This window comes from Mustelus asterias, chromosome 9 (genome assembly GCF_964213995.1).
Source record: "Mustelus asterias chromosome 9, sMusAst1.hap1.1, whole genome shotgun sequence".
NCBI lineage: Eukaryota > Metazoa > Chordata > Chondrichthyes > Carcharhiniformes > Triakidae > Mustelus > Mustelus asterias.
In genome coordinates this window covers 67,394,093-67,421,054 of record NC_135809.1, presented here as the reverse complement: position 1 = coordinate 67,421,054, position 26,962 = coordinate 67,394,093, and the positions used below count along the sequence as shown (strand labels likewise).

The window sequence follows — 26,962 nt, the reverse complement described above, 5'->3', positions numbered from 1 at the left end:
CCAGGTCCCTGGAGCTGTGAAGCAGCAGTGCTAACCACTGTGCTACCGTGCCAGTGGTTCTTTGTTCTTTTTCTTTGATAAGTCATCAGGTTTCTTTGTCCTTTTTCTTTGATAAGTCGGCAGGACCAGATGAAAGGGTGAAAATTGTGGCGTTGCTGGCTGGAATCTTCTAATCCTTCTTAGATTCAGGAATGGTGCCAGAGGACTGGAGAATTACAAAATATTCTCAAAAAAAGTGCAAGTATAAGATCAGCAACAACGGGTCAGTCATTTTACCTTGGTGCTGGAAAAACTCTTTGTCAATGATAATAAGGAAATCCAGCACAAAATAATTAAAGGCAAATCATGTTTAATGAACTGAGTTTTTTGATGAGGTAATAGAGGTTTCATGATTGATGTGATGTATGTGGACTTCTAAAGCTTGTCAGCTTTCATGGAAAAATTCATGGAAAAAAGGCATCGTGATTAAAAAGTGTGTCAGAGTAGTAGTGAACAGTTGTTTTTCAGATTGGAAGAATACTGGAGCCAATATAGGACCCTGCTTCTCCTCTGTTGAAAAGATTTTCGAGAATTGTTCCAAGGGTGAGAAACATCAGCTGTGGGAATAGATTGGGGAAACTGGGAATGTTCTTGGTGAAGTATAGGTTTAGAGGAGGTTTGATGGAATATTCAATATCAGGAGTAGATGGCAGAGTAGATAGAGGTGAATGGTAATGCTGTATCTCCTGCATTGGTCACAACGCTGTAGATCAAAGATTGTTCTCATTGGTAGAAATGTTGAGAAGTAGATGATACCACTGGCAAAAGAACCAAAGGTGACTTTCACACAGCAAGTGTTTTGGATATGGAATGCACTATCTTTGAGGCAGATTCAATTCTGGCCTTTAAAAGAGAACTGAATAATGATTTGAAAAGAATTGCAATGATAAGGGGAAAAGCAGGGAGCAGGATTGGGTGAGTTGCTCTTACAGCCAACATGGAGACAATGGGCCGAATGGCAACCTCCTGTGCTGTAACAAATCAATGATTCTATAAAGACTGACAAAGCCCCAGAATCTGTTTCCATCCTTTTCACAGGATTTAGCCATAATCTTCCAACACTCTCACTCACCATTGACATCCCCGGGGTTACCATTAACCAGAAACTGAACTGAACTAGACAGATAAATACTATGGCTACAAGAAAAGGCCAGAGACTGGAAATCCTGCAGAGAGTACTCACTTCCTGTCTTCCAAAGCCTGTCCACAATCTACAAGGTACAAGCCAGGAATGTAATGCTCCAATTGCCCATATGAGCATAAAAACATGTAAAGTTTCAATAACATCTCGGATAAAGTCTTAATTGACATTCAGACACCATCTTAAACACTCAGTGTGTCTAGCACTGATGTACAGTGGCAGCAGTGTGTATCATTTACCAGCAACTCGCCAAGGCTCCATCAACAGCATCTTCCTGTTATGCATTATAAAGCAATGCCTCACTGTGATGATGTGCTGAGGCTTCACCAGAGACATTCACGGGTTTTTATCTCTCTTCCATGTTGGACTTCAATCTGGCAACAGCTCTTAAATAAATCTGCGTTGAGTTGGTTCAAAACCCACAGTGTGGTGCCTTATCTTTTCTTCTGTTGGTAATACCAGTCAAAGCATCAAATATATAATACTTCTAGCACACTCATGGGGAGGGGTGGGGGGGGGGTGATTCTCCCAGCCCACTCTAGCAGTACAATGGGCTGTGAGACTCAGGCGGAAGCCATGCAGTGGGCTTCCCGCTGGGCGCCTTGGCCTCCGCACATCCCCAGCCACCGGATTTCCAGCATCGTCAGCTCTGTGCCAGAAATCAGCATGGAGCTGATTATTTAAAATCTATTTAAATCTTATTAGCGGGCCTGGGACTGAGGTCTCTGGGCCTGCTCGTCTCTCCACCACCACCCTTCCCCCCACCAGGAGTGTTCCACTCCAGCGGGGTTTGTAACAGCACCCCACTAATGGGGAGCTGGCGGCCTGATCCCATTCGAGTGAAGGGAGGCCATGGAAGTCCTCCAGGTGGTCGGGGGTAAGGTGGGTGCACCCTGGGCATTGCCAGCCTGGCAGTGCAAACCTGGCCCCAGCATTGCCCAAGGGGCAAAGGGCAATGCCAAATAACACCTTGCCACTGCACAATGGGCATTGGGCAGTGCCATGGGGGCAGGGCCAGAGGGAGCAAGGCCGAATGGGGAATGGGTCCTCTGGGGGTAATCGATAAGGGATCCTGCTGCCATTCTGCACTCTGGATCGGTGACGGAGAAAGGGAGGCCAGCGATTGGGGCTGGCCATCGGGGTGGAGTGGGGGTTCAGGCTGCAGTTGGGAGATGATCGGGCGATCTGGACTGCCTGGGGTGAGGGGTGGGAGGTGAGGGGGTTGGGGCTAGCCCAGACACTTCCGGGAGGCCAGCAGTGGGGGGAGGGGAGGTTGCATGACCAGCAATGGGGAGCTGCGGGGCTGGCTGACAATGGGGAGCTGCGGGGCTGGCTGGCAATGGGGAGCCACAGGGCTGACTGGCAATGGGGAGGCCAGTAGTGCGGAGCTGCTGCACATGAGTTGATCTCAGTGCTGACTGATCAGCGCAAGTGAAGTAGTACGCTCAACGCTATGCTGCCGGCTCTCCAGTGGGAATAGAGAGAACACCAAGAAAGAGTTAATGTTTTGAGACCAAATTGCACATAGAATCATAGAAACCCTACAGTGCAGAAGGAGGCCATTCGGCCCATCGAGTCTGCACCGACCACAATCCCACCCAGGCCCTACCCCCACATATTTACCCGCTAATCCCTCTAACTACGCATCTCAGGGACAATTTTTAACCTGACCAATCAACCTAACCCGCACATCTTTGGACTGTGGGAGGAAACCGGAGCACCCGGAGGAAACCCACGCAGACACGAGGAGAATGTGCAAACTCCACACAGACAGTGACCCGAGCCGGGAATCGAACCCGGGACCCTGGAGCTGTGAAGCAGCTGGCTTATGACGATGTGTATTGTTTCACTGGCTGTCTTGTCTGGAGACAATACACATCTTTTCAGCCTGTCTTGATGCTCTCTCCACTCACGTTGTTTTGTTTCTTAAAGACTTGATTAGTTGTAAGTATTCGCATTCCAACCATTATTCATGTAAATTGATTTTGTGTCTTTATATGCTCTGTTTGTGAACAGAATTCCCACTCACCTGAAGAAGGGGCTTGGAGCTCCGAAAGCTTGTGTGGCTTTTGCTACCAAATAAACCTGTTGGACTTTAACCTGGTGTTGTTAAACTTCTTACTGTGTTTACCCCAGTCCAACGCCGGCATCTCCACATCATGACCTCCCCTGTAGCCAGTGAGGATACAAAGATTTCTCTCAAGGCCCCAGCAATTTCCTCCCTTGCCTGTCTCAGTATTCTGGGGTATATCCCCATCAGGTCCTGGGGACTTGTCTACCTTAATGTTTCTCAAGAACCCTAATACCTCCTCCCTTTTGATCTCAACGTGACTCAAACTATCTACACACCCTTTCCCAGACTCATCATCCACCAAGTCCTTCTCTTTGGTGAATACTGATGCAAAGTACTCATTTAATACCTCACCCATTTCCTCTGGCTCCACGCATAGATTCCCTCCCCTGTCCTTGAGTGAGCCAACCCTCTCTCTGGCTACCCTCTTGCTCTTTATATATGTATAAAAAGCCTTGGGATTTTCCTTAATCCTGCTGGCCAATGTTTTTTCATGACCTGTTTTAGCCCTCCTTACTCCTTGTTTAAGTTTCTTTCTACTTTCCTTGCATTCCACACTTGCTTCGTGTGTTCCCAGCCTCCTAGCTTTGACAAATGCTTCTTTTTTCTCTTTGACTAGGCTCACAATATCTCTTGTCATCCAAGGTTCCCAAAATTTGCCATACTTATCCTTCATCCTTACAAGAATGTGCCGGTCCTGAATCCCTATCTACTTGCACTTGAAAGCCTCCCACATGCCCTCAAACATCTGCCCCCAATCTACATTCTTCAGTTCCTGCCTAATATTGTTGTAATTAGTCTTCCCCCAATTTAGCACCTTAACTTGAGGACTACACTTATCTTTATCCATCAGTACCTTCAAGCTTACTGAATTGTGGTCACTGTTCCCGAACTGCTCCCCAAGTGAAACATCGACCACCTGGCTCATTCCCCAATAACAGGTCCAGTATGGCCCCCTTCCCTAGTTGGACTATCTACGTACTGTTTCAAGAAGCCCTCCTGGATGCTCCTTGCAAACTCTGCCCCATCCACACCCCTAGCACTAAGTGAGTCCCAGTCAATATCGGCAAAGTTAAAATCACCCATCACAACAACCCTGTTACTTTTACACCTTGCTAAAATCTGCCTACATATCTGTTTCTCTATCTCCTGTTGGCAGTTGGGCGGCCTATAGTAAACCCCCAACATTGTGACTACTCCCTTCCTATTCCGGAGCTCTACCCATATTGCCTCGCTGTATGAGCCCTCCGAGGTGTCCTCCCACAGTACAACTGTAATATTCTCCTTAACCAGTAGTGCAACTCCCCTACCCTTTTTACATCCCCCTCTATCCTGCCTGAAACATCTGTATCCTGGGACGTTAAGCTGCCAATCCTGTCCTTCCCTTAACCAAGTCTCTGTAATAGCAACAATATCATAGTCCCAAGTACTAATCCAAGCTCTAAGTTCATCTGCCTTACCTGCTACACTTCTCGCATTGAAACAAATGGACTTCAGGTTAGCTATGGAAAGGGCAAGGGAAGATCCAGAGTAAACAATTACTCAGGGAAGGACTAATTTTAATGGAGTGGGAATGAATTTGGCCGGGGTAAGGATCAAAGAATGGTGGGTAAAACTGGAATAGAATAATGAGCTACCTTTAAAGAGCCAAGGGTTCAGGTAGAGGCAAGGTATATTCCTACACAGGGGAAAGGTGGCTACACAGGGGAAAGGTGGGGCAATCTCTTTGATTAACATCACACCCTGCCTGCTCTTTCTCTGAGTCTTACTGGCCCTACTCTGGTTCCCCTTCAGTTAAATCACCCTTGCTTTGGTTCCCACGCCCCGCCAAACTAGTTTAAATCCTCCCGTGTGACACTAGCAAACCTCCCGGCCAGAATATTTATGCCCTTCCAATTTAGATGCAACCCATCCTTCTTGTACAAGTCCCATCTGCCCCGGAAGAGATCCCAATGGTCCAGATATCTGAAACCCTCCCTCCTACACCAGCTGTTTAGCCACGTGTAGAGATAGGATGTATGCGCATTTAGAAAGGAATAAACTCATTAACGATAGTCAGCATGGTTTTGTGAGAGGGAGGTCATGCCTCACTAACCTGGTGGAGCTTTTTGAAGAAGTGACTAGAATGGTTGACGAGGGAAGGGCCGTGGATGTCGTCTATATGGACTTTAGTAAAGCGTTTGACAAAGTCCCTCATGGTAGTTGGTGCAAAAGGTTGGATCTCATGGGATAAAGGGGGGGGGGTGGCTAGATGGGTGGAGAACTGGCTTGGTCACAGAAGACAGAGGGTGGTAGTGGAAGGGACTTTTTCCGGCTGGATGCCTGTGACTAGTGGTGTTCCGCAGGCTCTGTATTGGGACCTCTGCTGTTTGTGATTTATATAAACGATCTGTAAGTTTACAGACGACACGAAAATGGCTGGACTTGCAGATAGTGAGGAACATTGTCAGAGGCTACAGAAGGATATAGATAGGCTGGAAGTTTGGGCAAAGAAATGGCAGATGGAGTTCAATCCAGATAAATGCGAAGTGATGCATTTTGGTAGAACTAACGTAGGGGGGAGCTATATGATAAATGGCAGAACCATAAAGGGTGTAGATATGCAGAGGGACCTGGGTGTGCAAGTCCACAGATACTTGAAGGTGACGTCACAGGTGGAGAAGGTAGTGAATAAGGCATATGGCATGCTTGCCTTTATAGGACGGGGCATAGAGTATAAAAGTTGGGGTCTGATGTTGCAGATGTATAGAACGTTGGTTCGGCCGCATTTGGAATACTGCGCCCAGTTCTGATCGCCACACTACCAGAAGGACGTGGAGGCTTTGGAGAGAGTACAGAGGAGGTTTACCAGGATGTTGCCTGGTATGGAACGGCTTAGTTATGAGGAGAGATTGGGTAAACTGGGGTTGTTCTCACTGGAAAGACGGAGGATGAGGGCTAACCTAATAGAGGTGTATAAAATTATGAAAGGCATAGATAGGGTGAACGGTGGGAAGCTTTTTCCCAGGTCGGTGGTGATGTTCACGAGGGGTCATAGGTTCAAGGTGAGGGGGGGGGGGGGGAGGTTTAACACTGATATCAGAAGGACGTATTTTACACGGAGGGTGGTGGGGGCCTGGAATGCGCTGCCGGGCAAAGCGGTGGAGGCGGACATACTGGGAACGTTTAAGACTTATCTAGATAGCCACATGAATGGAGTGGGAATGGAGGGATACAAAAGAATGGTCTAGTTTGGACCAGGGAGCGGCACGGGCTTGGAGGGCCGAAGGGCCTGTTCCTGTGCTGTATTGTTCTTTGTTGCACTATCTTCCTATTTCTAGCCTCACTGGCATGTGGCACAGGGAACAATTCTGAGATTACAATCCTAGAGATCCTGCTTTTAAACTTTCTACCTAACTCCCTAAACTGCTGCTGCAGGACCTCATCACTCTACCTATGTCGTTAGTACCAATATGTACCATGACCTCTGGCTGTTCACTCTCTCCCTTCAGAATGATTTTTGCCCGTTCAGAGAGATCCTGGACCCTGGCACCAGGGAGGCAACATACCATCCTGGAGTCTCTTTTACGTCCACAGAAGCACCTATCTGCACCCCTAACTATAGAGTCCTATTGCTCTAGTGCTCTCTGTCCCTCCCTGCTTAACAACAGAGCCAGCCATGGTGCCACTGCTCTGGCTGTTGCACCTGTTATCCCTTGATAGGCCATCACCCCCAAAATGGTATCCAAAATGGTATACTCATTAGAGAGGGGGACAGGGGATTCCTGCACTGGCTGCCTGCCCCTTCTAGTGCTCACCCATCTATCTGCCTGCACCTTGGGTGTGACCATGTCTCTAAAGCTCCTGTCTATGATACATTCTGCCACCTTCATGCTCCTAAGTGCATCCAACTGCTGCTCCAACCTATCCATGTGGTCTGTGAGGAGCTGCAATTGGATGCACTTCCTGCAGATGTAGTCATCCGAGATGCTGGAAGCGTCACAGATCTCCCACATCTCAAGTGCAGCACTTAACCCCACTGACTGACATTTCTAGCACCAATTAAATTATTTTAAAAAATTTATAAAACCCTTACCTTCAATCTTACTTTCTCACAGTGGCCTATTTTTTTTGGTTAGAGGAGGGAGGGAGGGAGGGAAATACTAATGTAGTGTTTTGGGCTTATCAACCCTTCACACCAGATCTTCCGCTTCCCACTTCTTAATAGATGTTGCTGGGCCGACTTCTCCCACAAGGCACCAGTGAAGTCCCTCAGCGGCCTCTACCAGATGCTGTAACTCCTGTTTATCACTGGAGGTGTTCTTCCGCTTCCCACTTCTTAGGAGATGTTGCTGGGCCTCTACCTCTACAGCTGCCTCTACCAACTTTAAGTACAACTCTAATAGCATCACAGAATCTACGGCCTGGAACAGGCCCTTCGGCCCAAACTGGTTCATGCTAACCAAAAAGCCCATCTAAGCTAACCTCATTTGCCTGTATTTGGCACATATCCCTCTAAACCTTTCCTATCCACGTATCTGTCCAAATGTCTTTTATCTCTCCTTTTAATTAATTTTTAGACCAAGCTGTGCCTCTTTCACTATGTATTTGGTAGCATCCTTGGTAAAAATGCAAAGTACTCATCTGATGCTTCAACGTGCCCTCGGCCATCACACAGATATCCCCTTTTTAGTTTCTGATCAGCCCCACTACTACATTTACTCTCCTATTGCTATTTATATGGTTTTAAAACTGGCATCGGTGATTCTCTCTTTCATTCGCTGCCAGTCTCTTCTGCCACTAAATAGGGCAGAAATACTTTCTCTTAGTTCCTTTCCACTTTCCCTGAGAACTTTCAACATCCAGCCTGGTTTTCACTTGTATTATCAATTTGCCACGTGCTTCACCTTACCCTATCTCTTTTTTGTTACCCAGGAAGCACTGGATCTGGTTGCCCTACCTTTCCCCTGTGTAGGAATATACCTTGCCTCTACCTGAACCCTTGGCTCTTTAAAGGTAGCTCATTATTCTATTCCAGTTTTACCCACCATTCTTTGATCCTTACCCCGGCCAAATTCATTCCCACTCCATTAAAATTAGTCCTTCCCTGAGTAATTGTTTACTCTGGGTCGCCCCTTGCCCTTTCCATAGCTCACCTAAACTTTATGATACGATGATCATTGTCTCCTAAATCTTTCCCTACCTGCCTCTTGTTCACCCAGACCCCACTTCATTTCCTAGATTACATCCAGCAATCCTTCCTTCCTTGTTGGGCCGGAATATTTTCCTGAACATACTTAACTCTTTCCCCTCTCTCCCCTTAATACTATTACTCTCAATCTATATTCGCACAATTAAAGTCAACTTTTATAACTGCACAATAGTCTTTGTACCTGTGACATCCTTGCAGATGTTTTCCTTTATATCTTTCTCACTATTTGGTGGTCTATAGTATACTCTGAGTAATCTAATTTCTTAACTCTACCCAAATAGCTTCTGTCCTTGACTGCTCTCGTACATCCTTCCTCCAGCACTGTAGTAGTGTCTTTAATTCATACTTTCATCTTTCTCCTACCTTTCCAGATCATCTTGGACTCAGGAATGTTTAGGACCCAATCCTGCCCTTTTTTGAGGTAACTCTCCATTATTGGCGCTAAGTCATATTGCCCATGCCTGCCCTTTGAAGCTTACCAGCTTTATATTGCTACATATAGTCCCTGCAGTCACAGCTGTGCAGATTCAACCCAATTTATACTTTATTGCATTTCTTCTTACTTTGACCCCACCTAATGCTTTATTATTGCTTCCTCTTGTGCAATCTTTGTCTCACAATTCAAAGAACAAAGAACAATACAGCGCAGGAACAGGCCTTGTGGCCCAACAAAGCCTGCAGTGACACATGACTCCTTTCTAAACTAAAGACTTTTTGCCTCTTTGTGGTCCGTATCCCTCTATTCCCAGCCTATTCATGTATCTATCAGGATGTCTCTTAAATGTTGCTATTGTATCTGCTTCTACCACCTCTTCTGGCAGCGCATTCAGGCGCTGAGCACCATCTGTGTAAAAAACTTGCCTCTCACATCTCCTTTAAACTTTCCCCCTTTTACCTTAAACTGATGTCCCCGAGTAATTGACATTTTCAAAACTCCGACTATTCATTCTATCCATGCATCTCATAATTTTGTAAAGCTATATCAGGTCACCCCTCAGCCTCCGATGTTCAGGTGAAAACAAACCAAATTTCTCCAACCTCTCCTCATAGCTGATACCCTCCATACCAGGTAACATCCTAGTAAACCTTTTCTGCACCCTCTCCAAAGCCTCCACATCCTTCTGGTAATGTGGTGACCAAAACTGGCCTAACTAAAGTTCTATGCAGCTGCAAGACCGATGATGAAGGCAAAAATGCCATACGCCAACTTGTGTTTTCCACTTTCAGAAAACTGTGGACCTGTACACCTAGATCTCTGGGCATGTTAATGCTTCTAAGGGTTCTGCCATTTTCAGGTTCAATTCCGGCCTCCAGTAACTGTCTGTGTGGAGTTTGCATATTCTCCCAGTGGCTATGTGGGTTTCCTCCAGGTGCTCCGGTTTCCTCCCAAAGTCCAAAGATGTGCGGGTTATGTTGATTGGCCATGCTCAATTGCCCTTTAGTGTCAGGAGGGTTAGCAGGGCAAATATGTGGGGTTACGGAGATAGAGCCTGGGTGGGATTGTTGTCAGTGCAGGCTCAATGGGCTGAAAGGCCTCTTTCTGCTTTGTAGGATTCTATGATTTACTGTATACCTTCCACCTGCAATAGACCTTCCATCGCATTTGCCTGTGTTAAATTCCACCCGCCATTTCTCCACCCAAGTATCCAGCGTTATCTATATTTTGCTGTTTCCTCTGACAATCCTCCTATCTGCAGCTCCCCCAATCTTTGTGTCATCCGCAAACTTACTAATCAGACCACTTACTTTCTCCTCCAAATCATTTATATATATATTTCAAACACCAGGGGGTCCCAGCATTATCCCTGTGGAACTCCATTGGTAATTATCCAACCATTATTCATGTAAATTGAGTCTGTGTCTTTATAAGCTCTGTTTGTGAACAGAATTCCCACTCACCTGAAGAAGGGGCTAAGAGCTCCGAAAGCTTGTGTGGCTTTTGCTACCAAATAAACCTGTTGGACTTTAACCTGGTGTTGTTAAACTTCTTACTGTGTTTACCCCAGTCCAACGCCGGCATCTCCACATCATGAACTCCATTGGTCACAGATCTCCACTCAGAAAAACACCCTTCCACTGCTACTCTCTGTCTTCTGTGACCAAACCAGTTCTGTATTCATCTGACCAGCTCACCGAGGATCCCATGTGACTACACTTTCTGCATCAGCTTGCCATGAGGGATCTTGTCAAAGACCTTGCTGAAGTCCATGTAGACAGCATCCACCACCCTGCCCTCATCAATCATCTTTGAAACTTCCTAAAAAAACTCAAGTTTATGAGACATGACACAAAACCATATTGTCTATCGCTAATGAGTCCATATTTTTCCAAATGTGAGTAAATCCTATCCCTCAGAATCTTCAATAATTTCTGTACCACTGATGTAAGGCTCACCAGCCTGTGATATCCTGGATTATCCCTGTTGCCCTTCTTTAACAAATGAACAACATTGGATATTCTCCAATCCTCTGAGACCTCTCCTGTGACTAAAGAGGATACAAAAATGTCATACAAGGCCCCAGCAATTTCCTCCCTCTTCTCCCTCAGTGTTCTGGGATAGATCCCATCAGATCCCAGGCACAAGTCTATCTTAATGCTTTTCAAAACACCCAGCACCACCTCCTTTTTTTATATCAGCATGTCCTAGAATATCAACATATAATACTTTGCATATCTTGTTTTCCTAGATAGATAGATAGAATCCTACAGTGCAGAAGGAGGCCATTCAGCCCATTGAGTCTGTATTGACTACAATCCCAGCCAGGCCTTATCCCCATAACCCCATGCATTTACCCGAGCTAATCCCCCTGACACTAAGGGGCAATTTAGCATGATCAATCAAACTAACCTGCACATCTTGGGCTGTGGGAGGAAACCAGAACACCCGGAGGAAACCCACGCAGACATGGAGAGAATATGCAAACTCCACACAAACAGTGACACAATCCGGGAATCGAACAGGGTTCCTGGCACTGTGAGGCAGCAGTGCTAACCACTGTGCCACCATGCCGCCCATTTTCATTTCTGTTATTTGGCGGGGGGAACGAAGATGTTAATTTAAATACTCATCAATAATCACTAACAAACCATCCCAGCAAGACATTGGACCTGATCCTGCTGAGGTGTAACCCACCCAGCCTGTATAGGTTCCACCTCCCTCAGCACTGGTCCCAATTTCTTTCCTTCAGCACCCTTTCTATATGCGTGCCGTTATTTTTCTCCCCCAATGTGGTTCTTGCTAATGAACTGGCTAGAGAAGCTGTAAACAGGGCAGCAGTGTGATCAGATCCCATTTATTAACTTGTTCCTGATGTATGTACAAGGTGGACAGGTTACTGTTACCTGATGGTGAGAGAAAATCTGCAGGTGGAATGGGCACTGTGGGACATGGCACTACACAATGTTGCTTCTATCCTTCACTATTTCAGATCTGTCTCCTAACCTACATCAGCTTGACATCTTCTTCACAACAGCTACTTGGTTAGAATGAGAGTAACAACAGGACATAAATCCCAGCAGCAGATACCAAGGAACAGATGTCTGTCCTCACACTCAGCAGTAAAGGATCTATTAGCTCCTCTGTTCTGCTGGGGAGCGAATTCCCTTTTTATCCCTGAGGAGTTTGCTAATACTCAGTGTCACCTGAAGTTTCCAGGTTCAGGCTGCTGGAGGAGAGTAACAAAAGCTGTGTTTGCGTTTCCCGTCAATGTCTTCTTTGATTGAACACAGTAAGAAGTTTAACAACACCAGGTTAAAGTCCAACAGGTTTATTTGTTAGCAAATACCACACAAGCTTTCGGAGCTGCAAGCCCCTTCTTCAGGTGAGTGGGAATTCTGTTCACAAACACATCCTTTGATTGAAGACAGTGGTACCTAATTTACTGGGTTGTGAATCTCTCTTTTTAGTTGTGGAAGGATGATCTATGTTGAAATGGAGTTGTGATCAGTGTGTCTCCCACTGCCAGCTGCTGTCCATGTTATTTTGCAATGAAACTCAGTGGGGATGTGCTTTAAACGCTCTGTCCCCTATGATCTCCTCCAGCCTCTATTCATACAATCCATAGCATGAACCTGTCTAAACCATATTCCAAATTTTCCATGTGTTTCTCACATGTTTTAAATATCAAATCGCACGTTTTAAAAATAAAAGCTTCACCTGACTGGGAGTATTTCCTGTTATGAAACCTCTCTCTCTCTCTCTCCCTTTAATCCTGCCCAAACTGAGTACAGCTTCCTCCTCAGACACAGACAATCGCAGCCGATTCACCTGCTCACAAACCGGCTGAATGTGAAAACTAGATCAGTCTTTTAAACAGAGACAAACACTGATCAGGTGAAACATCGAGCAGAGGCCGAAGAACAATTTCCAATCCAAATCACTGCGGCTATGGATTCCTCATCATCTGGGCACGAATCAAACTTCGTCAAATTGTAGATGTTCTATTCTAGTCCTGAACAACGACAAGCCAACTACAGGACTGGGTGCAGAAATATTAAAGAGACTTACTTTGTACCATTTACCCCTGGTGTTTATTCAGGAGAGGCTGCGACCTGGCGGCTTTCTTAAAACAACAACTTCCGACTCACCTGCTCAACACAACAGCTCACATATTAACCCACCCACATCCACACTCACACCTACAGCTTCCGGGACTGCGGCTCTGCTGCCCATTGTAGGTGGCGCACAGATTGGAAATTACACTGGATAAAAGCAAATTACTGCTGATGCTGGAATCTGAAACCAAAGGAGAAAATGTTGGAAAATCTCAGCAGGTCTGGCAGCCTCTTAAAGGAGAGAAAAGAGCTGACGTTTCGAGTCCAGACGACCCTTTGTCAAAGCTAAAAAGCATGGAAAGTGAGAGATATTTATATCTGAGGGAATGAAAGATGAGTGATAGCCACAAAAACAAGGAGAAAGACTAAGAGGTACTAATGGCAGTCCATAGAGAGAATAGAAGGGTCTGAATGGCCAAACGGGAGAGAAATTGAAATCAGAGGGTAAACTGTGACAGATGAAGATGGTGGGGGGGGGGGGGGGGGGGGGATGAATGGGAGAGATGTAAAACTGAGAACAAGGGGGGAGAAAAGTTAAGAAAAATGGGATAAAATGGGGGAAAGAGTGAGGGGGAATAAAGAAAAACAATAAAGAAATAAAAGGTAGTGAACAGTTAAAATGTTAAAAATGAAAACAAAGGGGTCGAGGTGGGGTAAAGCTAATCATCTGAAGTTGTTGAATTCGATGTTGAGACCAGAAGGCTTAGCTGGAAGATGAGATGCTATTTCTCCAGTTTGCGTTGATCTTCACTGGAACATTGCAGCGGTAAGAAGTCTCACAACACCAGGTTAAAGTCCAACAGGTTTATTTGGTAGCAAATACCACAAGCTTTCGGAGCGCTGCCCCTTCGTCAGATGGAGTGAAAATCTGTTCTCCAACAGTGCACAGAGACACAACATCAAGTTACAGAATACTGATTAGAATGCAAATCTCTACAGCCAGCCAGGTCTTAAAGGTACAGATAATGTGGGTGGAGGGAACATTAAACACAGGTTAAAGAGATGTGTATTGTCTCCAGACAGAACAGCCAGTAAGATTCTGCAAGATCAGGAGGCAAGCTGTGGGGGTTACTGATAATGTGACATAAATCCAACATCCCGGTTTAGGCCGTCCTCATGTGTGCGGAACTTGGCTATCATTTCTGCTCAGTGACTCTGCGCTGTCGTGTGTCGTGAAGCCGCCTTGGAGGCCGCCAAGGCGGCCTTCACGACACACGACAGCGCAGAATCGCTGAGCAGAAACTGATAGCCAAGTTCCGCACACATGAGGACGGCCTAAACCGGGATGTTGGATTTATGTCACATTATCAGTAACCCCCACAGCTTGTCTCCTGATCTTGCAGAATCTTACTAGCTGTTCTGTCTGGAGACAATACACATCTCTTTAACCTGTGTTTAATGTTCCCTCCACCCACATTGTCTGTACCTTTAAGACCTGGCTGGCTGTAGAGATTTGCATTCTAATCAGTATTCTGTAACTTGATGTTGTGTCTCTGTGCACTGTTGGAGAACAGATTTTCACTCCATCTGACGAAGGGGCAGCGCTCCGAAAGCTTATGGTATTTGCGACCAAATAAACCTGTTGGACTTTAACCTGGTGTTGTGAGACTTCTTACTGTGCTTACCCCAGTCCAACGCCGGCATCTCCACATTACATTGCAGCAGGCCAAGGACAGACATGTGGGCATGGGAGCAGGATCCTGTGTTAAAATGACAAGCAATGGGAAGGTCAGGGTCCTGATTGAGCACAGACTGAAGGTGCTCAGCAAAGCGATCACCCAGTCTAATTGCTGACACAATGGGCCTAGCATAGGCTATCTACCAATATCCATTTCAAGCCCAATGACTCCCACAGCTATCTGGACTATAGTTCTTCGCACCTACATCATGTAAAGACTCCATCTCTTTCTCTCAGCTCCTTTGCCTCCACCACATTTGTTCCGATGATGCCACTTTCCAAAGTGGTGCTTCTAATATGTGCTCCTTTTTCCTCAACCGTGGATTCCCATCTACTGTTGTCGACATGGCCCTCAACTGTGTGCGGTCCATCTCCTGTGCCACGACCCTCACCCCCTCCCTTACCTCCCAGAACAAGGATAGAGTTCCCCTTGTTCTCACATTTCACCCCAAAAGCCTCCACATGCAAAGCATAATCCTCCACCATTTTCGCCATCTCCAGCATGATGCCACCACTAAACACATCCTCCCTTTACTCCATCTGTCAGCATTCCCCAGAGACCATTCCCTCCATCCACTCCTCCATTATACCCAACAACTCTCCCATCATGGCACCTTTCCATGCAATCATAGAAGGAGCAACACCTGTCCCTTTACCTCTTCCATGCTCACCATCCAAGGTCCAAAACACTCATTCCAGGTTAAGCAGTTTTTCACTTGCACCTCTTTCAATTTGGTCTTTTGCATTCGCTGCTCCCAATATCGAGAGACCAAATGTAGACTGTGTGATTGCTTTGCTTGAGAACCCTTGAAACATCAGCTCTTTTCTCTTCTTACAGATGCTGCCAGACCTGCTGAGATTTTCCAGCATTTTCTCTTTTGACTGGAGATTACAGCCTGCTTGGAAAGGGTGGGCGGGGGGCGTGGATTACAGCCTGCTGTTGCGGGGAGGGGTGTTGAATATTACAGCCTGCTACTAGGGGGTTATTGCAGCCTGCTGCTGGGTGGGAGGGAGATTACAGCCTGCTGCTAGGGGGTTGGGAGGCTTGGAATTTACACCATGCTGGGGCAGGTGGGGTGGAGATTACAGGCTGCTGGGGGGAATGGAGAATACAGTCGGCTTGGAGGGGGGATGGAGATTATAGGCTGTTGGGGGTGAGGTGGAGATTACAGGCTGCTGGGGGTGGGGGAATGGAGATTACAGTCTTATTGGAGGGGGGAGATGGAGATTACAGGCTGTTGGGGTGAGTTGGAGATTACTGGCTTCTGGGGAATGGAGATTACAGGTTGCTGTGGGGAGTGGGGAATGAAGATTACAGGCTGTTCGGGCATAATGGATATTACAAACTGCTTGGGGGGTGGAGATTACAGGCTGTTGGGTGTGAGTTGGAGATGACAGGCTGCTGGGGATGGGAGAATAGAGATTGCAGGCTGCCTGTGGGGGGCTATTGGAGATTAGACTGCGGGGGGCAGGGGCTATTGGATATTACAGGCTGCTGGGTTGATGGAGATTAAGAGCTGCTGGGGGAATGGAGATTACAGGTTGTGAGGGGTGGGGGGGGGGGTAGATTACAGGCTACTGGAGGGAGGGGTGGACTTTACAGGCTGGGGGTGACTGGAGATTACAGGCTGAGTGGAAATGGAAATTATAAACTGTTGGGGATGGAATTTATGGGTTGGTGGTGGGGTGTGGATATTACAGGCGGCTGGGGATTGGGAAATGGAGATTATAGCTGCTGGGGGAGCAATGGAGTTTACAGGCTGCTTGAGGGGGGTGAGAATGGAGATTAAGGGCTGATAGGGGAAGGGAATTACAGGCTGCTGGAGGGATGGAGGTGGCTGCTGGAGGGGTAATGGAGATTACAGGCTGATGGGGGAATAGAGATTACAGGTTACTGAGGGGTTGAGGGGGAATGTGGGCCGGAATTTACAGGCTGCCAGGGGAATGGAAATTACAAACTGCTGGGAGAGGGGAGGTGGGGGGGGGGGGGGGGGGGGGGAGGGGGGAAGGCGGTGGTGTGACTGGAGATTACAGGCTGCTGGGGAAAGAGATTACTGGTTGGCGGTGGGGTGTGGATATTATAGGCGGCTGGGGATTGGGAAATGGAGATTACAATCTACTGAGGCAAATGGGGAATGGAGATTATAGGCTGCCAGGTGGAAATGGAGATTATAGTTGTGGGGGGGGGGGGGGGGGGGGCGGTGGAGGTTACAGGCTGGTTGGGGGATGGAGATTACAGGCTGCTGCAGGAATAGAGATTATAGGCATTGGGGTGGATGGGCTGGAATTTACAGGCTGCCAGGGGAATGGAGATTACAGGCTGCAGGGGGAAGAGATTACAGGCTGCTTGGTGGAATGGAGATTATAGGCTGGCATGGCAGCACAGTGGTTAGCACTGCTACCTCATAACGCCAGAGATCTGGCGATTCCAGGCTTGGGTCACTGTCTGTGTGGAGCTTGCACATTCTCCCCGTGTCTGTGTGGATTTCCTCCGAATGCTCTGGTTTCCTTCCACAGTCCAAAGATGTGTGGATTAGGTGGATTGGCTATGCTAAATTGCCCTTTAGTGTTAGGGGGACGAGCTCAGGTAAATGCATGGGGTTATGGGGATAGGACCTGGGTGAGACCGAGTTCAGTGCAGACTCGACGGGCTGAATTGCTTTCTTCTGCACTGTAGGATTCTATGAATGGAGAATACTGCATAGGATCATGTTAAATCAATGTGATCACTGTACTGGATTGTGTTAATTCAGTGTGATCACTGCTCAGGATTGTGTTAAATCACAGAATCATACAGTGCAGAAGAGGCCCTTTGGCCCATCAAGTCTGCACTGACATGCAAGAAATACTTGATCTTCCACCTAATTCCATCTGCCAGCACTTAGCCCACAGCCCTGAATGTTGTGTGTCAAGTGTTCATCCAGATACTTTTTAAAGGTGTGAGGCAACACGCCTCTACCACCCTCCCAGGCAGTGCATTCCAAGCTGTCACCACCCTCTGGATAAAAATGTTTTTCCTCACATCCCCAAACCTCCTGCCCCTCACCTTGAACCTATGTCGCCTCATGACTGACTCTTCAACTAAGGGGTACAGCTGCTCCTTATCCACTCTGTTCACGTCCCTTGTAATCTTGTACACCTTGATCACGTTGCCCCCGCAGTCTTCTCTGCTCCAACAAAAGCCCAAGCCTACCCAACCTTTCTTCATAACTTAAATGTTCCATCCCAGGCAACATCCTAGTGAATCTCCTCTGCACCTCCTCCAGTGCAATCACATCCTTCCTATAATGTGGCGATCAGAACTACACACAGTACTCAAGCTGTAGCCTCACCAAAGTTCTAGACAACTCCAATATGACTTCCCTGCTTTTGTAATCTATGCCTCGATTGATAAAGGCTAGTGACCCTTTTTCACCACCCTACTAACATGCCCTTCCGCTTTCAGAGATCTGTGGACAAACACGCCAAGGTCCCTTTGTTCCACAGAACTTCCGAATGTCCTGCCATTCATTGAGTACTTTTTTGTCAAATTATTTTCAAAAGACAAGTCCCCTGGTCCGGATGGAATGCATCCCAGGGTACTAAAAGAAACGGCAGAAGAAATAGCAAATGCATTAGTTGTAATTTATCAAAATTCACTGGACTCTGGGGAGGTGCCAGCTGATTGGAAAATAGCTAATGTAACGCCACTGTTTAAAAAAGGAGGTAGACAAAAGGCAGGTAACTACAGGCCGGTTAGCTTAACATCCGTAGTTTGGAAAATGCTGGAATCTATCATTAAGGAAGAAATAGCAGGACACCTGGAAAAGAATGTTTCAATCAAGCAGACGCAGCATGGATTCATGAAGGGAAAGCCATGTTTGACTAATTTACTGGAATTTTTTGAGGATATAACGAGTGCGGTTGACAGAGGGGAACCGGTGGATGTGGTGTATTTAGATTTCCAGAAGGCATTCAATAAGGTGCCTCACAAAAGGTTGCTACATAAGATAAAAGTACACGGAGTTGGGGGTAAAGTGTGAGCGTGTATTGAGGATTGGCTATCTGCCAGAAAGCAGAGAGTCGGTATAAATGGGTGCTTTTCCGGTTGGCAATCAGTGACTAGTGGCGTGCCGCAGGGATCGGTGCTGGGGCCTCAATTATTTACCATATACATAGATGATCTGGAGGAGGGGACAGAGTGTAGGGTAACAAAGTTTGCGGATGACACAAAGATGAGTGGGAAAGCAGAGAGGACACAGAGAGTCTGCAGAGAGATTTGGATAGGCTAAGTGAGTGGGCAAGGATCTGGCAGATGGAGTATAACGTTGGTAAGTGTGAGGTTATCCACTTTGGAAGGAATAATAGTAAAATGGACTATTATTTAAACGGTGAAAAATTACAACATGCTACTGTGCAGAGGGACCTGGGGGTCCTTGTGCACGAATCACAAAAACTCAGTTTGCAGGTGCAGCAGGTAATCAAGAAGGCAAATGGAATGTTGGCCTTTATCATGAGAGGGATGGAGTATAAAAGCAGGGAGGTCATGCTGCAACTGTACAGGGTACTGGTGAGGCCGCACCTAGAGTACTGTGTACAATTTTGGTCCCCCTATTTAAGAAAGGATATATTAGCTTTGGAGGGGGTACAGGAAAGGTTCACCAGGTTGATTCCAGAGATGAAGGCTAGTGACCCTTTTTCACCACCCTACTAACATGCCCTTCCGCTTTCAGAGATCTGTGGACAAACACGCCAAGGTCCCTTTGTTCCACAGAACTTCTGAATGTCCTGCCATTCATTGAGTACTTTTATCGGCCAGTAAGTTTGACGTCGGTGGTGGGCAAGTTATTGGAAGGTGTGATAAGGGATAGGATCTACAAATATTTGGATAGACAGGGACTTATTAGGGAGAGTCAACATGGCTTTGTGAGTGGTAGGTCATGTTTGACCAATCTATTAAGAGTTTTTCGAGGAGGTTACCAGGAAAGTGGATGAAGGGAAGGCGGTGGATGTTGTCTACCTGGATTTCAGCAAGGCCTTTGACAAGGTCCCTCATGGGAGGTTAGTTAGGAAGGTTCAGTCGCTAGGTATACATGGGGAGGTAGTAAATTGGATAAGACACTGGCTCAATGGAAGAAGCCAGAGAGTGGTTGTGGAGGATTGCTTCTCTGAGTGGAGGCCTGTGACTAGTGGTGTGCCGCAGGGATCGGTGTTGGGTCCATTGTTGTTTGTCATCTATATCAATGATCTGGATGATAATGTGGTCAATTGGATCAGCAAGTTTGCTGATGATACAAAGATTGGAGGTGTAGTGGACAGTGAGGAAGGTTTTCAAAGCTTGCAGAGGGATTTGGACCAACTAGAAAAATGGGCTGAAAAATGGCAAATGGAATTTAACGCAGACAAGTGTGAGATATTGCACTTTGGAAGGACAAACCAAAGAAGAACGTACAGGGTAAATGGTAGGACTCTGAAGAGTGCAGTTGAACAGAGGGATCTGGGAATACAGGTACAGAATTCCCTAAAAGTGACGTCACAGGTGGATAGGGTCGTAAAGAGTGCCTTTGGTACATTGGCCTTTATAAATCGGAGTATCGAGTATAAAAGTTGGAGTGTTATGGTAAGGTTATATAATGATGTGGAGATGCCGGCGTTGGACTGGGGTAAACACAGTAAGAAGTTTAACAACACCAGGTTAAAGTCCAACAGGTTTATTTGGTAGCAAAAGCCACACAAGCTTTCGAGGCTCTGAGCCCCTTCTTCAGGTGAGTGCTGAAGAAGGGGCTCAGAGCCTCGAAAGCTTGTGTGGCTTTTGCTACCAAATAAACCTGTTGGACTTTAACCTGGTGTTGTTAAACTTCTTACAAGGTTATATAAGGCATTGGTGAGGCCGAATTTGGAGTATTGTGTACAGTTTTGGTCACCTAGTTACAGGAAGGATGTAAATAAGATTGAAAGAGTGCAGAGAAGGTTCACAAGGATGTTGCCGGGACTTGAGAAGCTGAGTTACAGAGAGAGATTGAATAGGTTGGGACTTTATTCCCTGGAGCGTAGAAGATTGAGGGGAGATTTGATAGAGGTGTATAAGATTTTGATGGGTATAGATAGAGTGAATGCAAGCAGGCTTTTTCCGCTGAGGCTAGGGGAGAAAAAAACCGGAGGGCATGGGTTAAGGGTGAAAGGAGAAAAGTTTAAAGGGAATATTAGGGGGGGCTTCTTCACGCAGAGAGTGGTGGGAGTGTGGAATGAGCTGCCGGATAAAGTGGTAAATGCGGGGTCACTTTTAACATTTAAGAAAAACTTGGACGGGTTCATGGATGAGAGGGGTGTGGAGAGATATGGTCCAAGTGCAGGTCAGTGGGACTAGGCAAAAAATGGTTCGGCACAGACAAGAAGGGCCAAAAGGCCTGTTTCTGAGCTGTAATTTTCTATGGTTCTATGAGGGGGTTAGCTTATGAGGAGAGATTGAGTAGACTGGGCCTGTACTCATTGGAGTTTAGAAGGTTGAGGGGAGATCTTATAGAGACATATAAGATAATGAAGGGGCTAGACAGGGTAGAGGCAGCGAGGTTATTTCCACTTACAATGGAAACAAGAACTAGGGGGCATAGCCTCAAAATACGGGGGAGTCAATTTAGAACAGAGTTGAGGAGGAACTTCTTCTCCCAGAGGGTAGTGAATCTTTGGAATTCTCTGCCCAATGAAGCAGTAGAGGCTACCTCGTTTACTGTGTTTAAGTCACAGATAGATTTTTAACCATTAAGGGAATTAAGGGTTATGGGGAGCGGGCAGGTAAGTGGAACTGAACCCACTCTCAGATCAGCCATGATCTTATTGAATGGCGGAGCAGGCTTGAGGGGCTAGATGGCCTACTCCTGCTCCTATTTCTTATGTTCTTATTAAAATGTAAGTCACCTCACACTTTGCAGGGTTAAATTCCATCTGTCGCTTATCTGCCCATTTGACCATTCCATCTATATCTTCTTGTAGCCTAAGACACTCCACCTCATTGTTAACCACCCAGCCAATCTTTGTGCCATCCGCAAACTTACTAATCCTACCCCCCACAGTCATCTATGTCATTTAAATAAAAGATGAATTGGGAGCCCAACACAGTACGTCACTGGACACTGGCTTCCAGTTACTAAAACAGCTTTCTGTCATTATCCTGTGTCTTCTACAACTGAGTGTGATCACTGCACAGGATTGTGCTAAATCAGTGAGATCACTGCACAGGGACATGTTAAATCAGTGCGATTGTAGCACAGAACCTGAACAGATCAGTGATAAATACATGTATTAAATCAGTACGATCATTGCACATTATTGTGTTAGATCAGCGTGATCACTGCGCAGGATCATTATCATCCTTGCAGCTGTTTATAAGAGCACAGCAATATAAGGGACCAGATAAGAATCATCAGGTCAGATCTATACTGAAGCTGTACCCACCACTTACTCTTCTAATTGCTTCCTTGCCAAATATCCATCCAGGCCCTTAAAATTCAATGGCATTGAAGGGGTAGTTATAAGGAGAGGCTGGATAGACTGGGACTTTTTTCTCTGGAACATAGAAGGCTTAGGGGTGATCTTATAGCGGTCTATAAAATAATGAGGGGCATAGATCAGCTAGATAGTCACTATCTTTTCCCAAAGGTAGGGGAGTCTAAAACTAGAGGGCATAGGTTTAAGGTGAGAAGGGAGAGGTACAAAAAAGTCTAGGGGGGCAATTTTTTCACACAGAGGGTGGTGAGTGCCTGGAACAAGCTGCCAGAGGTAGCAGTAGAGGCAGGTACAATTTTGTCTTTTAAAAAGCGTTTAGACAGTTATGTGGGTAAGATGGGTATCGAGGGATATGAGCCAAATGTGGGCAACTGGGACTAGCTTAGGGGTTAAAAAAAGGGTGGCATGGACAAGTTGGGGCGAAGGGCCTGTTTCCATGCTGTAAACCTCTATGACTCTATGGCACATAATGTTACTGCTGGATCCAAAGTATTTCCACTCGAATCAGGTAAAACAAGGAAAAAGCCTGACAACACAATCCTGAGGTGATAAATATTTACTGGAATTGAGTAAACAGATGTTCCTTCATACAGATACTTGAGCTGCTGTTAACTTAACTGGCAATTCTGGAGTGGTGTCACTTAACAATCATACATCTAAGTGTAAATTACATTTTTCCCCACCACATCCATTTTATCAGATGTCTTCGTAATGTTACCGAGGTAGATTTTGGTAGATGCAGGAAGTAATACTTCATCTGCCATGCTTTACAGCACCAGTTTCAGGAAGTACAAGTCCAAATGTCAACCTCATAGCTGAGACCTGAGACAGTAAAGCTTCCAGCGAAGACTGTCACTGAGGGTTTGTGTACCAATCAGCAACTCCTGCTGTGAACTGAATGTCGTCCAGAGGACTGAGTGGTACAGATAATTTGATATTTGTAACAATTCATTTCTGAATTTGTGAACAGATGTTTTTCCTCAAATGTGGCGTTAAGCCATGTTGATCAATGTGCAGCTTCAAATTCAATCTTTATGATGTACTTCATCAGATCGGGAACAATATAGAGATTTAATTGGGTACAGCATTCCGGATCCAGGGACAGTCACACCCACCCTGGATCACAGAATCAGGGCACACACTGCAACCCCAAACCCTGAGAGGAGACCCTTGTCCCAACCCCAGACACCCACAGGATCCCCACTTCAAAGCCCGACAGAATTCCATCCCAAACCCAACCCCCAACAGGAACCCCCGCTCTAAACCCTAGACCCCGACATGACCCCCTGCCCCAACCCCACAGCTCCAACTGCAGACCCTGACAGGACCTCTCCCCCCAACCCCAGATCCTGAGGAGCTCTCTTCCGATCCCAATAAGACCCCCCACTCCAACTCCAAATAGAACCATAGAATCCCTACACTGCAGGAGGCCATTCAGCCCATTGAGACTGCACCTGCAACAATACCACCTAGGCCATCTTCACATCAACAGGATATATGAGCATTTAGAGAGGTTTAGTATGCTCAAGAATACTCAGCATGGCTTTGTCAAGGGCAGATCGTGCCTTACGAGCCTGGTGGAGTTCTTCGAAAATGTGACGAAACACATTGACGAAGGGAAGGCGGTAGATGTGGTTTATATGGATTTTCGCAAGGCGTTAGATAAGGTCCCCCATGCAAGGCTTCGAGAAAAACTGAGAGGGCATGGGATCCAAGGGGCTGCTGCCCGGTGGATCCAGAACTGGCTTGCCCAAAAGAGGCAGAGAGTGGGTATAGATGGGTCTTTTTCTAAATGGAGGTCGGTCACCAGCGGTGTGCCCCAGGGATCTGTTCTGGGACCCTTGCTGTTTGTCATTTTCATAAATGACCTGGACGAGGAAGCGGAGGGATGGGTTGGTAAGTTTGCCGACGACACGAAGGTTGGTGGGGTTGTGGATAGTCTGGAGGGATGTCAGAAGTTACAGAGGGACATAGATAGGATGCAAGACTGGGCGGACAAGTGGCAGATGGACTTCAACCCAGATAAATGCGTCGTGGTCCATTTTGGCAGGTCAAATGGGATGAAGGAGTACAATATAAAGGGAAAGACTCTTAGACTGTAGAGGATCAGAAGGACCTTGGGGTTCGGGTCCATAGGACTCTAAAATCGACCCCGCAGGTGGAGGAGGTGGTTAAGAAGGCGTATGGTGTGCTGGCCTTTATCAATCGAGGGATTGAGTTTAGGAGTCCGGGGATAATGATGCAGCCATATAAGACCCTCGTCAGACCCCACTTGGAGTACTGTGCCCAGTTCTGGTCGCCTCACTATAGGAAGGATGTGGAAAAGATTGAAAGGGTGCAGAGGAGATTTACAAGGATGTTGCCTGGATTGAGTGGCATGCCTTATGAGGATAGGCTGAGGGAGCTCGGTCTTTTCTCCTTGGAGAGACGAAGGATGAGAGGAGACCGAATAGAGGTATATAAGATGTTGAGAGGCATAGATCGGGTGGACTCTCAGAGGCTTTTTCCCAGGGTGGAAATGTCTGCTACGAGAGGACACAGGTTGAGGGCGCTGGGGGGTAGGTACAGGGGAGATGTTAGGGGTAAGTTTTTCACACAGAGGGTGGTGGGCGAGTGGATTCGGCTGCCGTCAGTGGTGGTGGAGGCGAACTCAATAGGGTCTTTTAAGAGACTCCTGGATGAGTACATGGAGCTTAATAGGATGGAGGGTTATAGGTAGGTCTAGAAGGTAGGGATGTGTTCGGCACAACTTGTGGGCCGAAGGGCCTGTTTGAGCTGTAGTTTTTCTATGTTTCTAACCCCATGCATTTACCCTAGCTAATCCCCTGACACTGAGGGGCAATTTAGCATGGCCAATCTACCTAACCCGCACATCTTTGGACCGTGGGAGGAAACCAGAACACCCGGAGCAAACCCACACAGACACAGGGAGAACGTGCAGACTCTGCACAGACAGTGACCCAAGTTGGGAATCAAACCCGGATCCCTGGCACTGTGAGACAGCAGTGCTAACCACTATGCCACCCCCATTCCAACCCCCCCACTCCAAACCTCAGACCCCGACAGGACCCTCCGCTCCAAACCCCAGACTCCAACAGGAACAACCCCCCATCCGCTCCAAATCCCAGACTCCGACAGGAACCGCCGCTCCAAATCCCAGAACCCGACAGGTGCCCCCACCCCAACCTCAGACCCTGATAGGACCCCCACCCCATCCCCAGATTTCCACATGACCCCCGTTCCAACCTCAGATCCTGGCAGGAGCTCCGTGCTCCAACCTCAGACGAAGCTGGCTTTTTTGGTCCAATTAGCTCAGAAATTCATGGAAAGCTTTTTCCTGCGACATCATCCAGCAAACCAAAGAAAACTCAAATCATGCAGAAATTAAAATTTGTCACACAAAACTCCAATTTTAACTCTACACTGTGCAGAGTTCACTAACTAAAATAACTTAAAGGAGTCTGACTGGTGTGTTCTGGAAAATTGCTCCCTTCACCCCCAACACATTTACTAAAAAAAAAGGAATAAAAATTAATTTCTGGAAAAGTGAAACTGAAGAAGTTTGGCTAAACATCTGATCAATTGTGAGCCATTCATGTTTTGTGTGTGTAGAAATGTAAGGGGGCTAAAACTCTACATGAGGATTTAGTCTGTTCCTCTCTGCATAGTTAGCACAAATCCATCATAACTTTAGTGTTAAATAAACCATATTGAATAGTTGAAATGCAACGTTCAGGCTATCCCTTTGTGGGTGCATTAGTGCTGCTGACACTTTTATACTAGATACTGAAATGAACCATTCCTTGAGAAAATGCTAGCCAAATCGCAATTGATTTTCTAAGCCATAAATCTTCGCCTTTAGATTCTTCAGCTCTCCTTGGATCTTCCTTGACTGACTGTTTGTTTGACGCACCTCATGAAGGATAGCAAGATCTTGGTCAGGCCCGATTCCAAGTGTTACCTGTGGAGAGAAAGGAAAAATGTACAGTTGAAATATTTATTTAGAGGGACTTCCATAAGGTATTTGACAAAGTCCCTTGTACAAGAAAGTTAGCTAAAGGTATAACCCAAGGAATTGAAGATAAATTATCCTAATTAGGAAATTGGCTGAGAGGCAGTAGACAGAAAGTAGAGATAATGGGCAGCTAATTCGCAATATGTCATCAGTGAAGTCCTGCATGGATCTATATCAGAAAATAATTAGAAATAGAATGAGAGCTTTTAAATCTCGGACTGGAATACAAGATGCAGAAGTCAAACTTCAGCCATTTAACACTTCATGTACATTCCTCACAACTGTTTCTGGAAGGGCTGGATTCCAATCTCGCAGTTTCTTTGTTCCAACACATCTGTTCCAATTTTCCTCAATTGAGAATTCCTGCCCACATGACTAACAGGGTGATCTTGACTTGCCAATCCCATTTTACACACTTCTGCTCTCACCACTGCCCCTCCCTTCCAGAGCCACAAAATTGTGGCAAATGGATTTCAAAATAGGAAAATATGAGGTATTCCATCTTGCAACTAAAAAGGATAAAGAGTCCCTCCCCCCTCTTCCTCCAGTGTGATGCCACCACCATCACAACTTTCCTGGATCCTTGCACTAACTACATATCTCACTGGGCCTCTTGTACCCTGGCTATACATCAAGTCCAAGCCCTTGTGTCCCACCTGTAGACCACTTTGTGCCCATGTACCCCTCCTATGCACTGTACCCCACCAACACACCCCTCTGAGCTCGTTGCTGCCTGCGTTTCACTGTTTGCAGTAACAATTTAGAGTTTTAATAGGTGAATGAAAGCTTAT

General features: G+C 46.4%; 1 protein-coding gene across 3 annotated transcripts in view; it reads right to left on the bottom strand.

The window, feature by feature from the left end:
* ccdc77 (coiled-coil domain containing 77) overlaps positions 1–26,962 on the bottom strand; it is a 141,313-nt gene that overhangs the window by 2,923 nt on the left and 111,428 nt on the right. For 2 of the 3 annotated variants that reach the window (XM_078220316.1, XM_078220314.1), the window contains one exon: positions 22,703–26,117. In XM_078220316.1, coding sequence (XP_078076442.1) covers positions 25,971–26,117 — 147 coding nt within the window. In that variant the 3' untranslated portion in view covers positions 22,703–25,970. Of the gene's footprint in view, positions 1–22,702; positions 26,118–26,962 lie in introns of those variants that run through there. The other variant, XM_078220315.1, reaches the window with a different exon arrangement.